Here is a 17243-nt window from a genome sequence, read left to right as displayed (position 1 = left end):
TTCAGTACTCTTTGGCAGCCTTCGGAAGTACCTGCGTTCCAGAGTGCTTCCAAATATGGGTGCATCTGTACTAAGCATCAGCAATCCTGGACTCGTGAGTGCACAGTATGGATGCACTCATCTTCAGGTCTTGGGGACGCAAGTACTTCCGAAGGCTGCACTAGCAGGTCGAATAACTTCCAACGAGGGACAATGGTGGAAGGAAAGGATGGACCCAGGACTGGGAAGGCTCTATAGCATGCATGTCCAGCCCCTATCAAATTTGGCCTCCAAGTGGTTTCTCTACTTTGCATTATGTTTGGCCCACTCTAGACCACAAAGGAAGCTATATATAGGAGGTGAAACCCTAGATCAACAGGGAAGCCATATGGGGGATGGAGGGGGAAAGCACTAGACACCAGGGACCTATATAGGTGAGGGAAGAGGGTCACTAGACACCAGGGAACTGTCAAGGGGTGTGTGGAGGGGGGGACACTAGCCACCAGGGAACTTTATAGGGGAGGGATGGGTACATAAGTCACCAAGGTATTTTATAGAGTGTGAGGGGTGCATTGGACACCAGATAACTATCAGGGAGAAAGGTTGGGGGTATCATTATACACTAGGGAACTTTTTATAAGGGAGGGAGGTGGCCACTAGACATCGAGGTTGGCCTACGACCAGTGTTCGACTTTGGCCCACTTTGCATTTGAGTGTGATACCCCTGATCTATGGTATCCAGAACATTCCCTCTTCGTGGTTAAGTATCTAACCTGAAGCGAGATTCTTCAGTTTAACCCTTTGCCTCATGGATGATCAGGTCAGAGGGAGGCACTGCTAGCTTCTTTAGATGAGGAGTCTGAAGGAGGTGCAGGGACTGGAGTGAAATAGAGGCGCTGGAAAGTCGGTACATGCTTTTGAAAATAACTAGAAAGATTTAAACTGGATCCGAGATAAACTTTTACTCATTGCATAATTGCGTTCCTTTCATATAGTTTATAGGGCATTCCTCAAGCCAAATACTTTTTTGTTTTTTTTTAGTACTCTAATTCCCGATAAACTAAACAAGCCCGGCCCACAGCTCCTTTTGTGCCTTGGCACTGTAGCAAGGGCTTATGGGAGCTCAGTCTGGGCAGGAGGAGGAGGTTACTAGCCGTTGATTTCAGAGGCAGAGGGGAGGAGGAGAGGGGACTGAATTTACACACAGGCAAGCTGATAGCATCCCCAGCCCTCAACCTGTGAAAAACAGAACATGGCTACCCTCATTGTATCACAGGAATAAATAATCATACATTGTTGAAGCTGTCTGCAGCTAGATATGCTGTGTAAACTTTAGATAAGATATATAGACAAGTTATTTGTTATAGTTAGTTTTTCATCTCGGATCCGCTTTAACAAAGTCTGGCGGGCTTAGGAAAGTTTCAACCGATATGATTTTGAACCACGTGGTGATTACGTTGTTTTCTGGCAGCTGCTGCCATCTGACATCAATGTCCATAGTCTCTTATATGCCGCCATTTTATGCTGCAGTACATAAGCAGTTGCTGGACAGCTGAAGCGCATACCTTGCGCAGTTCGTCCGTCCATATGAATTAGCTTTCTGCTGGGCTTGTTAACACTCTTTATACACCTATATCTTTAGTCAAGGAAACCAAGGCCAAGAGGAAGAGGAAACTGATTGTGGACAGCGTGAAGGAATTGGACAGCAAAACCATCCGCGCCCAGCTGAGCGATTATTCTGATATTGTCACAACCCTGGATTTGGCTCCTCCCACCAAGAAGCTGATGATGTGGAAAGAGACCGGCGGTGTGGAGAAACTCTTCTCTCTGCCTGCTCAGCCTCTGTGGAACCCCCGACTCCTGAAGGTAAGAGCAGTCCGCCATGATGGGCAGACGGGGCAGTGCTTCAGTCCCTCCAGCCATCTCTGTACAATGCAAAGACATTGGCAGACTTATTGCATCCGCCTTTCCTCCATCTACTGAAACTGTGGCTGGAAGTGCTGCAGCTCTGCCTGATGTAGATTCGTGTTTAGCCACATAAAAAGCTTTGCACTTCCAACAAGCACTTTAGTAGCATTTTATGGCAATGCTCCTAAGGAAACACTACTGAAGATGCCTGAATTTCTACAGCCAGCTGTGTGCAGGCATCTGGGAAGACAAAGACGTTCCCATAAGCAGAGATGGATAAGGGCCGCCCATACATCACTCAGTAGTGTGGCCCAATTGACCTCTCCTATTCAATAACGCTGAATCGGAAGCGAATCTGCCGCATCTGCCAGCTCCTATAGTTTATAAAGGATTACTAACAGATAAGTGCAACTCCTAATTTAGCGTTACAGCTTCCAACTGGTAATATCAATGGGTGTTAAGCCACTGAAAGCTTGCATATAGATTTATTTCAGTATATCCCAGATTGAAATAATTAGAAATCGAAGACGAGAATTATCACTAAATAGTCTTGTGATAATGTACAGAGAATATACAAAAATTACATTTGAAAAGTATTACATTAAGATGCCTATTGCTCAGATATCTGCTAACATTAAAATGTCCACCAAAATATATTGCTTGAAATACATACCAGTTCCTAAGAGCGTATAACGTAGCAGAGCAAACAGCATAGAGTTCTGTCTTGTTGTTACCTCTCTTTAAACAGAAAATGAAACTAACTCCATTTGCTAAATAACATACGCGTATGTCATAGCAAATTACTTCATCAGAAATAATTTCTGGAATGTAATCTGCTTTCAGTTTCTCTTTCTAACCTATGAGTCATACTAGGAGACTTCTGCCAAGTATTAGCTAATGTGCTTGCTAAAATATTTCAGCTATTGGTTAGGTCATTCTCAGCGTGGGAATAAATGAGAATAATTTCACATCATTACACTTTAAGCTATATACAAAAACTGATTATTCATCATTTCAGCAATAATTTTGAGTATGACCTAAAAGAAAATCAAAAGATAAAAATTAATGAAAGAAGGAAAGAATGCAATGTTATATATTTGACACCTCTATTGATTTCCTGTTGAAATTTGTTGAATGGATCGATCAGGAGTATTGGAAAAATATTTCGCAGAGGCTCGATCGGCGGTAACAGAGTACGATTCTCAGCCGGTGTTCCCTTTCAGGGGACCCAAACCAAACCTTTTTTTAATTCAAAATATTTAGTTGCATCACTCTGACACATACAAAGATAAACACTCCTTCAAGCCTATGAGCATTTCAGTGCATGCTTTTCACCCTTCTCTTTTCATAACTAGGGTTATACAGGTGGCAGCCATTAGCAATTCCTCCTTTGCTGGACACCATCTACTTCACCAGACTGCCGGATTCTGTCCCGGCTATATGAAAGGAAGGGAGGGGTTCCTCCAATAAATGTAAAATATTTTATATTTGTCATCATGCAGCTGAAAAAAGGCTTCTATTTATTATTATAATTTACAAAATAGATTTTATTTCTGAAATCTTGTATTTTTAATTTGGGTCCACTTTAAGTGTAAAGTGCCCTATTCAGCCCTGTGATTATTGTGATTGTCTCACAGTAATCACGGGGTCAGGAGCCAATGATATTGGCTGCTGAGTGAATGTGGAAGCTCAGCTGTCATGGAGAAGGCAGAGCGATCGGATGCAGCAACGGAACCGCGATGAGGATGGCGTGCGTTTGCGGCAGCAAATAATTTAAATTTACGTCCTGTTAGAGCTGCACAGCCACCGACAGGATGTAGATTTCAACTATGTGGGTCCGCAATAGGTTAATGTTGGTGCAGTCCTGGCAGGCGGCACAGCAGAGAGCCTACATGTTGTCCTATAGGGGTGGACATTGAGATGCAAAAAAGTTGCTGCATCTTGAAAATGATCCGATCAAATTCCACCTTGGCAGACTGGTTCGTTTTGGAGCCATACACATTTGTATAACTATGCATAAACTCTAATTATTTGCATCTCATTGATCCTCCCTGGTCTCCTGGCCTGAGGCTGAGCTGAAATGTAGAATGATTATCCAGTAACAGGACAAATGGCCGTCAGAGGCAGCAAATACTTCACTCTATAAGTAATAGGACAATGAAGACTCTGAACATTACAATACTCTGCTTATGATAGCTGCTTTTGAAATTTCAATTTGGGTGTGTAGTGGAGGAATAGGTTGGGTCGAATCTTATGTGGAATTTTCCTGTAACTGTATCTTCTCTCCATAGCTGTTCACACGCTGCCTGACACCTGTGGTCCCTGATGAGCTCAGGAAGAGAAGGAAAGGAGGAGAAGCTGATAATTTGGATGAATTCCTGAAGGAGTTTGAGAATCCAGATGTTCCAAGAGAAGAGATGAGGCAGCAGGATGTGATTGGTCAGTGATCAGCCATACATGGCATACAAGTCACCTGTTTCTAATCCACGCTGTACTGCAGCCTTCATCAGACCTCTGTACCCCATCCACTACGTTCTGCTCACAACTACAGCTCTGATCACCACACTGTTCCCCATCCACCTGTAATGCACTTGGTTGTAGATCTGGTTAGAGCTATATCTCACTCCCGTCCTTTTTCAGTACTCTGCTTAGCTGCATGTTTTATATAATCACCTACCCCCGTTCTCTACAGCTGCACAACTGTACTGTAATGCTTTCATCACTTTATCATCTGCAAATTGTCTTGGATTTCTTGAAACTCTTCTGCTTATTAAGAAATGTTTGCAAACCGCACCTGGGTCATTTTGGTGGGCTGCAAACACCCCACAGTTAAAGCATGCTTATCACACTTTCACTAGGGGAACAGCATAATCACAGGGTTGTATTGCCTTGCCTGTGGACAGATGTCCATAGGCAAGGCTATACAACCCTGCCCCAGAGGGGGGTGGGGGGCAATAGTATTTAACTCCGTCAGGAATTTTAGCAGGAGCTGTTATTCGGCTTCTCCCTGCGCCCAGCTCACTGGCGGCTGGCATGAAGTTCCAGTTTACAGCTGCTAAGTTGTAAGCTGTGGTCACTGAGGTTTGCACATTCCTACCATGTACTTTAGAGTACCGATTTATCCGGGACTCTTACCAACCGGCAGTCCCAACTAACCCGGTAGTATGTAGAATGTAATATAAGCGCAGATGCATTAACCGTCACAGGATCCACCCCATAGCGAAGCCTGGCGGCGATCAATAAAAATTATTCAAATCGGCCCACCAGGGCCTGAGCAATCCTCCTCGGCGTTACTGGACGAGCTGAGCTTGTCCGCAACGCTCAGGAGATTAACAGTCAGCTGCCAGAGGTTTTCCAATCCACTGTGGAACAGTATGTCATAGATAAGATAATCCTCAGGGCTCTCTATTGCATGCATCTTGTGCTCAATATTGGAGACAGTGACCATTGCCAAGAAACCTATGCAGGAGTCAGGGCTTACTTAGTTCATACACAGAGGGTACACTTTATTGCAACAACTCAAAATCCTTGAAATAAAACAAACTCACTTAGGAAGGAGAACGGCATTCTCTGAACTACAGTCTGGTGACTTTCTTAGCACTTGGCACTTTACTATTGTGCAACAGTGTCTTTTAATGCAGAAGGGTGCAGTGTGCACGGACCCACAATGTGAATTTGTTTTTCTTTTAAAGAGGAACTGTCCCGAAAATTTTAAAATTTAAAACCCATACAGTGTTTTCCCCAGAATTTTTTTTCCAGCCGGGTGGCTTAAAAATGTAGCCAGGTGGCATGAAAAAGTAGCCGGGTGGGGCAAGATAAGAGAATGCAGGGCTGGTGTTTCGGTGCGCAACTCAGCATAGGAGGATCACCTGATAACAGCTGGTCACTTGCCAAAACTAGCCGGGTGAAGCACCCGGATAAAACAGCCTGGGGAGAACACAGCCATACAATTAAGTACGTTTCTTCCTGAGTAAAATGAGCCATAAATTACATCTCCTATGTTGCTGTCACTTACAGTAAGTAGTAGAAATCTGACAGGTTTTGGGCTAGTCCATCTCTCCATAGGGGATTCTCAGCATGGCCTTTATTCTTTATAAAGAATTCTCTGAAAAATATTTATATAAAGATGCTGGGCAGCCTCCCTGCTCACTGTACCCTGTTTTGGCAGTTGGATGGAGCAACTGCCATTCACTATGTGCATTTTGAAAATAAATCCCTGTGAACCCCCCATGAGGAGATGTGCTAGTCCAAAACCTTGGTTCTGTCAGATTTCTACTACCTACTGTAAGTGACAGCAACATAGGAGAAATGTCATTTATGGCTCATTTTACTCTGGAAGAAATGTACTTCTTAATTGTATGTGTTTACATATATTTTACATTTTAAGATTTTTGCAACAAAGTTCCTTTAAAGATTTTGGATTGTTGCAATACAGTGTACTGTCCTGTGTATGAACTAAGCTTTGAAATGTTTTTTTGGTGACAGTTACCGTCTTCAATATGGAGCACAAGGTGTCTGCAGGCTTCACAATGTGTCTCAACTTACCTGCTATTGGCGGTAGTCATGGGGTAGTACCTCCATCATTTTGCAGAGCAGCGCAAAGTGGGAACCACTTACACACTCCAGGAGCCGATTCTCATCACTCCCAGCAGCTACCTGCTGCAGCCTCCGATGTGTCACCTGACCCACATCGGGTAATATGCATGCATCGGGGCTGTACAGACTGGATGCAGCAAAGCAGCTGTAGAAGTTAACCATTTCACCCCAAAGGCGGTTTTACCCTAACAGACAAGGGCAATTTTCACCTTTCAGTGCCCATCCCTTTCATTTGCCAATAGCTTAATCACTACTAATCACAATGCAATGATCCATATCCTTTTTTTTTTTTTTTACCACCAATTGTGCTTTTTGGGGTTATTTGTTTTCAGGAATTTATTTTCTATGCATTTTAAAGGGAAAAACAAGGGAAAACTACACAATTTCATCCCCTATAGTTTTAATATAAACACTGCTACTGTGCATAAAACCCACACATTGTATCTGCTTATTTGTCCTGGTTATCACAATATTTGAATTATGTCCCTAGTACAAAGTATAGTGACAACATATTTGGGAATACAGGTGTATTTTTTTTTTTTTTTTTTTTTTTTTTTTTTTTTTGCACATGCACGGGAATGCACGTGCGGGGGTGCGCGTGTGCACACACATTGGCAGCAGCACTATCTTACTTATAAAAACGTCCTGGAGGCATTCGGAGGCTCTAGCAGGACATTTTTATAAGTCAACATGTCATTAAGTGGTTAAGAGGACTGGAGCGCTGGTAAGTGATTTCCTCTGCGCACTGCTCTTCATTAGCTCTGTGAGGGGAGGTTAGTGTTACATTGAGGCCCTGGTTGAGTTCTCAAGCAACCAGAAATTACACATCTCTCTCATCAGGCAATCCCTGCCTGTGCTGGTTAGCAGATACCCCACTGTTCTACTAATCGCTTGAAAAACCCAGTCCAGGTTTGCTGGATCGTTTTTGAGCTCCAGGAAAATGTTAGTAAATTGTTGACTGTCTGCTGCCACCCTATCTCCTCTATAATGCTGATATTTGGTGCAGTTATGATGGATCAGCTTGAAACCTGGCATTCATTAGACTTCTCTTGTACCATTCAGACCAGCCCATCCTGGAAGAGGCCAGTAGACTGCAGGAGACCTTGATGGAAGGAAGCAGGTCTCAGCTGGATGAGACGATAATGCCACCACCACCTCCCCAGCAGCCGCAGGAGCAGCAAGGCCTGAAACGGGATGCCCAACAGATGGAGCCAGAGCCATTGATTCCTGTACGTATCCATAGTCTTTAATTTGCAGAAGGGCAATTCAGTTTTTCAGTGTTTTTTTTTTTTTTCCCCCTCTGAGTTAGATTCTTGAGACATGACCTCTATTCGCCATTCTCTTTTCAGCAACCAGAGCCTGAGCCCCAGATAGATCTGCCACCCGTAGAGCTTCCACCAGAGGAGCCACAGACTCTAAGCGAACTGATCCCAGAGCTTAACCTTATCCCCGAGAAGGACAAAGAGAAGGAGGATGAAGAGGAGGAGGAGGTAATCCTTTACTTCATATATGCCTGGCTACCAATACTTAATAATCCTAACATTGGTATAGCGCTTTTTTCTGGTTGGACTAAAAGCGATCAAGAGCTGCAGCCACTAAGGGCGTGCTTAAGGGGCTACAATGCAGTGTTAGGAAGTCTTGCCCAAGGACAAGGTTTAACAAGATCCTGTTCTGATGTTAGGAGCCAATCCGCTTTAATGGTCTTGTCATGTTCACCTTTGGGTGTATCGAAAACTTATTTTTGGGAATATTGTACAGACTAGGCAGGGATTGCAAACTTGATTCTCCCTGACGCTTGGCTCTTTCTGCTGAGTGGATGACTTCACAGCAGCACCAGGAGACTTAAATAGAAACTGTAACCAAGGACTGAACTTCATCCCAGTCAGTAGCTGATACCCCCCTTTCCCATGAGAAATCTTTTCCTTTTCTCAAACGCATTATCAGTGAGCTCTGTATGGCTGATGGTATTGAAACCCCTCCCACAGTGTGATGTCAGGACCATGGTGCTGACTATGGGAGCTTTGTTGCATTGTGGGAAATAAAAGCAAGCAGCAGCTACTTTCACTGACCTCACCTTCCAGCAGTAAAAATGTCACCAATGCAATTCAGGGAGAGGAAAGATTTTACAGTGGGCAAACACTGACTAAATCATTGTCTGTATCATTATGTATTCCTAGTTTGTTTTCTTACATTGTACAGCGCCACGGAATATGTTGGCGCTTTATAAATAAATAATAATAATTTATACATAATTTTTGTAAAAATTAAGCAATTTTGTTCGTTATTTTTACTGGCATTCCTCTTTAAAGTTGATAAGTGCTGATATCACCTGCAAGATTGTGGCTCCTTTGCTAATTGCAAACTGCTTGTGAAGTAGAATACCATACTATTTTTTTTTCTCTTTAACACCCCAAATCCCCGTGATTTTTGTGAGCAGGTACTGTCCAAATCGATGCAGAATTAGGTCCACTGTAAAGTGAACCTGTAATGAAAAAAGTGCCGGGGGGGGGGGAGGTTTGGGGGTAGTAGTACTTCGGGAGGGATAAGCCTCTGGATACTAATGAGGTTTCCCCATTTTCGGCGATCCAGTGCTGGCAGCAGGAGCAGTACAAGCTTCCACTTGCGCTCCGGCAGAAATAGCCGTGCCCAAACAGGGTCAGCTCTACTGCACAGACGCCAGTCGCCTGCACAGAAGAGTAGACCCAATGGAGCTCAGGGGAAGCTTTTACTGCACAGGAGATTATAAATACTGCCTCGCGATGTTTAGGGTTGTCAGTGCAGGATCCCTGAGACTGAAGAGGTTGGGGGAAGGCTCATTGGAATTCAGAGGCTTTCCTGGGGGACCAAAGGATTTTTTTTTTTGTATTTATTACAGGTGTACTTTAATGCCAGCACACATTCTAAGAGATGGGTAGAGGTACTCTTTATCTTGGCTGGAGGCAGGAATGAGCATTGTTTTGTAACTTTTGCGCTATTGTTTTCCTGTTAATTACTTTTTATTAGTACACTTGTTTTGCTTTGTTTGCTGTTTGCCCTCAGCCTGCCATATTGCGCATAGTTTTGGCTCCTGCTGCAAATTGCTGCTTAACCATACACAACATGGCTGGCAGCTTGGCAGCGGAGCGGCGTGCGTCTGTTTCACTTTCCTGAAACGACACAATGGCACGCCGTAATCTCCCGCGCGGGGCCAGCGGAAAACATCTGCGATTTTAACATCTCAATAAAAAAATGTGCTTTGCTAAATATTTTCTCAGCGGAGACAGGAGACTTGTTTGCTGCATATCAGACGAGCAGGTAGTTCAGCGCGAGAGCTGGGGATATTGAGAAATATGAATTCATTTTCCCCTTCACTTGTTATTCTATGAATATTAATCAGGGCTTGCAGCTGTTTTCTCTAAGCGATGTTATTGTTGTTGCAGGAGGAGGATGGAACGGGGACCGAGCAGGACCAAGAGGAGAGACGGTGGAACAAGCGCACTCAGCAGATGCTGCACGGCCTTCAGGTACGGCGTCATTTCCCACGTCAGGGGCTGGAATGCAGCCTCCTATGCTGGCGTCATGAGAACTCCTCTGGCACTTGCTCAGGGAGAGCTACTGGCGCACAGTGTTTAATGCACTATACTATGAATCACGTACATACGAAGAGTCGCACACCAATAGTAGGGGTGCAGGACCAAGACCATAAAAGTATCAAAAATTCAAAAAAGGTCCGCACACTCCAGTGTGGTCAATCCTCATATATTCGACAAGACCTGACATTATGCCATTCAGCACCGAGTCGTTTCGGGGCCATGGAGGGTCCCCTTTGTCAAGACAATAAGCAGATTGGTAACCATTCTGCTTAATGCCTTGACAAAGGGGACCCTCCGTGGCCCCGAAACGACTCGTTGGTACTGAATGGCATAATGTCACGTTTTGTCGAATAAATGTGGATTGACCACACTGGAGTGTGTATACTATGAATCAGTCTGCCCTGGGGCTACTATTCCATTGTCTTCTATAAAAAAGCATAGTGTACCCGAGGCAATATGTGACCTGATGAGATAAACGTGTATGTACAGTCCAAAACATTAATGACCAGACTTTTGCTGCCTGTAAGAGTTAATTTCTAGGCATGGAAGTGACATCTTCTGTCTTGTCTGTAGCTTGTCAGGATGATAGTAAACATCACTGATAAGCGAATTACAGCCATAAATGTTTTCCTGGCAGGATACAACTTCTGAGGGTAGGGAGATATAACATAAATGAACTATTGACCTTTTTTCTAACTCTGGGACACTTAATCGGCTGCCACTGATTAGAGATTGTAAAACATTCAACCTGCTTTGTAAATGTTTAAATCTCAAAACTCTAGGATACTTAAAAATAGTCCTTCTTAGGATGATAAATATAATTCTCATTGGTTTATTTTCCCTTTAAGGCATAAATCTAGACACGTTTTCCCAGAGCCCTGGGCATTCTGCAGCATTCAGTTTGTTTTAATATGTGCAGAGCAGACTTCCTCAACCAGCGTTCTTAACCTCCTTGGCGGTATGGACGAGCTCAGCTCGTCCATAACCGCCGCAGAGCACCGCACTTTGTTAGCTGCGTGTTGGGGACGATCGCTGCCGATGCGCCGCTACCCGCTGCATAACAGGGCCCCCGAGACCCCGTGCGCAGCCTGGCCAATCAGTGCCAAGCAGCGCTGAGGGGTGGATCGGGACTCCCTGTGACGTCACGTCGTCGTCGTCATTCCGTTGGTCGCCATGGCGACGGGGGAAGCCCTAAAGGAAATCCCGTTCAGAATGGGATTTCCAGATGGGCTTGATCGCCGGCGGCGATCGGAGGGGTGGGAGGGATTCCGCAGGGGGGGGGGGGGGAGGAGAGAGAATCATGTAGCTAGCTACATGATTAAAAAAATTGCAAAAAAATACTGCTACGCAGCCACCCTGGTGAGAACGCCAGGTTAAAGTGAACTGAGCACCTTGAATTAAATGTGTTTTATTTTTTTGTTTTTTTAATGACTCCCCGTGGGGGGGGGGGGGGGGGGGGGAGTGAACAGCATTACTTACCTAGAGGGGGCTGCTCCTGTGGCCTCTCCTCCATATGGAGGTTGCCATCTTCTGCACAGTGCAGCGGTTTCATTTCCCTGGCGTAGGCACGCGCCTTAGTGCATGCCTGGAGATATGTAGTTTGTGGATCTCTGTACTCGCATTGCAGTAGTGTCCCATCTATCAGAGTGCTATCCACTAACCACTGCGCTGCCGTATCTTTTGAAGCGTGTCATACAAGCAAAAGTCATCCGCATTCAAAAATAGGATGGTATAGGGAAGATGTGCCTTCCTTAGTAAGGTAAATGCTAAAGTAGAAATCTAGGCATAAAAATTGTCCTAGTAAATGTCATATATACTTCCGCTTGTATCATGCCCTGGGTATATACTGTATATGGACAGGAAAGGGAAACCCCCCCCCCCCCCCCCCCCCCCCCCCAACCATTAGTGTCTAAATGTTTTGCCATAGCAGAACTGTTGATCTTTTCCTGGGGAATTACCAGGTACTGAAGTGTAGCATTTCTTAGTTTACTTGTATTTTTCAACTTACAAAGTATACCCAGCATTCTATGCCATTGTATGATGTCAGTGCTATATAAATGCATCATCATAATAATTTAAAATGCTCGTCTCATATTTGCACTAGAAAAAAAAACCTGAGGTTTGTATGTAAAAACCTAAATGCGGTTTATGGCTGACTGTGGTTGTAAAGAGTGTTTACCTGACATCTCTCCTTCCCGTCTTCCACAGAGAGTCCTGGCCAGAACAGGAGCAGAGTCCATCAGCCTGCTTGACCTGTGTCGGAACACGAACCGCAAACAGGCCGCGGCCAAATTCTACAGTTTTCTGGTCCTTAAAAAGCAGCAGGCTATCGAGCTGACCCAGGAGGAGCCCTACAGCGACATCATCGCCACGCCAGGCCCCAGATTTCACGTGGTCTGACTTGCTTCTCCCCTTGGCCAAAGCAAGTGACCTCACATGTCCCACTGCTGGAGCTCGCATGGCAGAGGCTTCCCCCTTGACCCTGCGCTGGTCAGACACGTCATGCCGGTCATCCTCTCCTCTCTGGCTTCTTATCGGGCATGGTTATTTTAATAATGTACAGTTTCCCCCCTCCCCCCTTTTTTATTTTTCTTTTAATGTAACTTCTATATTTTTATGGGTTATCAATGTGGATTTGAGAGGGGTGGGTGAATGTCTTTTTTTTGTTTTTTGGCTAAGCCAAGTCATTACAACCTTCTCTGGATTTCAGATTTTAGGATACGATAATCTGACAGGTATGTGCAGTATTGATTAAGGATTTTACAGTTGTCTCGTAGTTTATGGGCGTGGCCACAATTCAGCACTTTGCTTAGTTCCACCAGTACAGGCCTTCGTAATCGGATCAGTCCACCCAAAGGATTTTTTTATTTCACCTTCTGAGGTAAACGCTTTGAGGATGAATCCCACAAAAGCATGGAGCTCTCCACCACAGGTTCCTAACTTCTCCCACCGGTCCAATATCACCCAGAAGATATGCAGTCTTTGTACCACGGGTAAACCGCAGTCCGTAATCCATACAACGGAGTGGATGTTTTAGCTATGCTCTTCTGACTGGAGACCCTCGCTGGATGCGTTCCGTAGAAATAATGGTGTCCTGGTCTCCAGCAGCTTCAAGATACTCTCCTCCTGCAGTTCTGGTTTGTGCCTTCCTGCAATTGTTGACAAATTCCGATAGAAGTCTATATGTGAGGGAGTAGATGGACCAGTAGAAGGCTGGAAGTGAATCAAGAAAATGCCCAAGATGAGGACACCATGATTTAAATGTCGAGTCTAGTGGTGGTCTCGTGTCAGGTCTGTATGGCTATCCTAGTGGCACTTTGCTCCACCCACATTGCCATATGTTGCCAAGTGGCCCGTGCTCTTTTCCTAAGACATCCCCCGGAAATAAGACATGTCTTATACTTCAAGTATGCTTCAAATATAAGACATTCCCCGAAAATAAGGCCTAGCTACGCCACCACGACCCCCCCCCCCCCCTCCCGTGATGCCGCACCGCCGCTGCTTCTGATTTACCTCCCTGCTACTGGCCCCCCTCCTCCAGCAAATCGGATCGCCCTCCGGCTTACGCTGTGCCTAATGCAGATCTTAGATCAGCGGGGAAAGGCAGCTAAAGTTGTATAATAACAGCGCTGATGTATACAGGAAGTAAACAGAGATCACTTCCTGTATACTGCGGTGTTGATACTGTAAAAGCTTAGCTGCCTTTCCCCGCTGATCTGATATTTGAATTTTGCACAGCGAAAACTGAGGGGGATCCGACTTTCTGGAGGAGGGGGCCAGCAGCACAGGAGGTAAATTGACGGCAGCAGCGCAACACTCAGGAGTCAGAAGCTTACTGTGGTTTTAGGTCCTGATTGTACTGGATGTCTAAGCTGAGTCAGTTGACCTACTTTTTAAGCATAGCCTTGATTAGCACAGAGAGAGGTGTCTGTGGTGAAGGGAAGGGAATGGGGGATGTGCCTATAAACACTGGCTGCATACTAGGGGTTTATGGCTATATACTGGGGGAGATCTAGCTAAATTCTAAATTGGGATCTGGCTACCACCACAAAATATAAGACCTCTCCGAAAATAAGCCCTAGCACATATTTTTAAGGAAAAATTAATATGACCGTGTCTTATTTTCGGGAAAACACGGTACCTTGCTTGTCCAGTTTCAAGATTAGAGCACTTGTGCTGGAAGAGGGAATAAAATACATACAGTTTGAATAGAAGTCTTCTAGACCCCCAAGGGGAAAAAAATTCTTTAGGCCAAATTGGGAAAATTTTAAATTTTATAATTGAAAATCTGAGGTTCGTTTTGAACTCCACTCTTCTTTTGAGTGGTAAGCTAGTCAAGTTTGAGGCGTTTTTATTGTTGTGCGGCATAGACTACATAGAGAGCAGAGCCTCCAAGTCTGGAGACTTTGCTTTGACTAATATTAAGCTTAGTACAGACCTGTAATTGCCTGTACCCATGTTCTGTGCTGGGGGGGGGGGGGGGTGAGCAGGAGTGAGCTGCGGTGGAGAACTTTAGTACTGGTCGAGGATGGTTTTGCTGACCCACCCACCCCTTCCCATCTGGGATAATGAACAATGATTAGGGGCGGGTGGCTGCACACTTTTCAGATTTGACATAGGGATATTTTTGGCTGTATAAAGTTTGAACATGTACATGAAACCTTTTCCTGTTCTTAACCAGTCAAGTGGAGCTTCAAAATAATCCCCTCTGCCTCTCCCACCCTAAGTTTCCAATGTTTGTAGTGGAATGGTTTAAAAGCCTTTAGCAATGTGAGGATTTGGCACTTCACGTGTGTGTGCTTTGGGTGGACTGATCAGGTTTATTCCTTCCGACGTCAGACACTGCAGGTAAAATTTTTAGATGCAAAATGATATTTCTCCTTGTCAAATCACGGCTTGTGTCCATTCTCAGCGCTTTGCCATGGGATCGGTTTACGAGGAGTGGAAACCTTGGAACTGCCATCATTTCAGCACCGTTTATTTGTTACAAGAAGTTCCAACTGTTAAATAATGTATGAAAATCTGGCCTACATTGATATTTACAATCTTGTTTGAGGGTTTCATCTTGTCCTCATCATCGTTGTAGCGCTCGAGTTTCCTGTTTGTGTGATTTATATTTTCAATAGTTGTTTTTTACTCGGTTATGTTGAGGACTGAGGCGATAATGGCAACTGACCATAACAGAACAAACTAGTAGCGCTATGTCAGCAGAAGTGCAAGTGTCATGTGACCTAGAATGAGTGCCCTTTAACAGTGTGTCATGTGCTTGCATGCCGTCGTGGTAGTCTTGTTTAACCGGTCAATAATAAACCAATGCTGGTGTTGAAGAACTACATCCTATAAATTAAGTCTAAATCTGCGATCTCTTGTACCGCTGGTTCATGGCATGAAAATTTCAAGAAACTGCGGCCTGCTAATCATGTATCTGTTGCCTCTCTTTTTGTTTTTGTTTTGTTTTTCGGTTTATTTTTTACATTGGCTTTTCTTCTACTTTTTGTAGTAGTAACTGTAAAATATTACTGTAAATATTGACACATTTTAGTATTTTAAAGCATTAAAGGCAATTTAAATAAAGTTTTTGCGATGTCGTTAATGGAGACAGGCTTGTTTTCTGCCCATAGTCTTGTCATAGCTATGTCTGCTGTATGAGTCCTTATAAGGGTGCAAATCTAAAGAGAACAGTTATGTTATTGAAGGAAAGTTTGAGCCCCTGCATTGCTGTCCTTATATTAACAGCACAAAATGATTTTGTCTGGTTCTTGGGTGATAAAAAGGCAACTCTCCAGGGCCGCCGCCTGTTGCAGGGTATTTGTCGATATTCAAACCTACTGATGTGTCCTGGTGGTAACTCTACCTCTGTTCCAAGGTTACACTTCTGTTGAATGCAGGTTACTCTACCACTGCATGCTAAGTTTTGTTGCCCATCTGAGAGGATCGTAGGAGAAACTTCTAATCAAGCTACTCCTCAGATGGATCCAATGATTTAGATGGTCGTCTGTGCTAAATGACAGATTAAAGCATGGTCATGACATCATACTGGGAGCGGTTTCCCAACAATATCAGGCCCCCCCCCCTGATGATTAGAGAGAATGTAAAGATTTCTCATGGGAAAGGAGGGTACTGATTGGGATGAAATTCGATCCTGGGTTATAGTTCATCTTTAAAGAGAGACTGAAGCGAGAATAAATCTCGCTTCAGACCTCATTGATAGCAGGGGCATGTGTGCCCCTGCTAAACCGCCGCTATAGCGCGGCTTAACGGGGGTCCCTTCACCCCCAAATCCCCCTCCGTAATGCGGGGGAGCGCTTCCTGGTTGGGGCAGGGCTAACCGCCGCAGCCCTGCCCCACGCGCATCTGTCAGCGCGTATCTCCGCCTCTTCCCCGCCCCTCTGTCTTCCTTCACTGAGAGGGGCGGGGGAGAGGCGGCGATGCGCGGCTGATAGACGCGACTGGAGGCAGGGCTGCAGCCGTTAGCCCTGCCTCCAGGAGCGACCAAGTCTGCGACCAAGTGTCGCAGTGGGGGGTTTGGGGGTCAAGGTACCCCCGTTTAGCGGCGCTATTGCGGCGGTTTAGCAGGGGCACACGTGCCCCTGCTAACTATGAGCTCTGAAGCGAGATTTATTCTCGCTTCAGAGTCTCTTTAAAGGGTACCTGTTTGAAAGAAGAAAAAAAAACTTAAAAGTTTAGATATTTAAGATATCTAACCTCAGTAGAGAGCCTCTGGATAATCCAGACCCTTCCCCATCATCCTTAACCACACCGATCCAGCACTGGGACCCTCGGAACGTATTTGACAAGAGCTTGTCGTATGCGTTTTTGCGGGCTGCACACCTCTCCATGTACGAGCGTGGCCACACTGCACAGGCGCAGGAACTTTCCCTCTGCGCATGAGCAGCTTTGTGCGACTGCACAGGCCTTGCATGCGCCTGAATAGTGTGGCAGCAGTCATACACAGACGAGAGTGCATGACCGCCAAAAGAAGGGGGTTCCAGTGAGGTGTATGAGGATCAGAGAGCCCTCATAAGAGGTCATACAATTTTTGTAACTGTAAAAACCCTTCCTGACAGCAAACAGTGATAGTTTTTTTGAGCATTCCTCATTTTGGTAAGTCTGCCAACATGGAAAGCATAATTTGAAGTCCTCTGTAAAGTTTACCCTTAAAACCAAAAATATGAATATGGGAGGTAG

The 17243-nt window shown here is 44.8% G+C and overlaps 1 protein-coding gene across 2 annotated transcripts in view; it reads left to right on the top strand.

The window, feature by feature from the left end:
• Nucleotides 1-15347, top strand: part of RAD21 (RAD21 cohesin complex component) — a 47690-nt gene extending 32343 nt beyond the window's left edge. For both annotated transcript variants that reach the window (XM_068237948.1, XM_068237947.1), the window contains exons 9-14: nucleotides 1622-1845; nucleotides 4179-4326; nucleotides 7546-7712; nucleotides 7833-7973; nucleotides 9903-9986; nucleotides 12264-15347. In XM_068237948.1, the coding sequence (XP_068094049.1) occupies nucleotides 1622-1845; nucleotides 4179-4326; nucleotides 7546-7712; nucleotides 7833-7973; nucleotides 9903-9986; nucleotides 12264-12455 (956 nt within the window). In that variant the 3' untranslated portion in view covers nucleotides 12456-15347. The remainder of the gene's footprint in view (nucleotides 1-1621; nucleotides 1846-4178; nucleotides 4327-7545; nucleotides 7713-7832; nucleotides 7974-9902; nucleotides 9987-12263) is intronic.
• The last annotated feature ends 1896 nt before the right edge of the window (nucleotides 15348-17243 follow it).

This window comes from Hyperolius riggenbachi, chromosome 5 (genome assembly GCF_040937935.1).
Source record: "Hyperolius riggenbachi isolate aHypRig1 chromosome 5, aHypRig1.pri, whole genome shotgun sequence".
Lineage (NCBI taxonomy): Eukaryota > Metazoa > Chordata > Amphibia > Anura > Hyperoliidae > Hyperolius > Hyperolius riggenbachi.
Note: the sequence above shows the minus strand (reverse complement) of the source record. Positions and strands in the feature narration are given on the sequence as shown.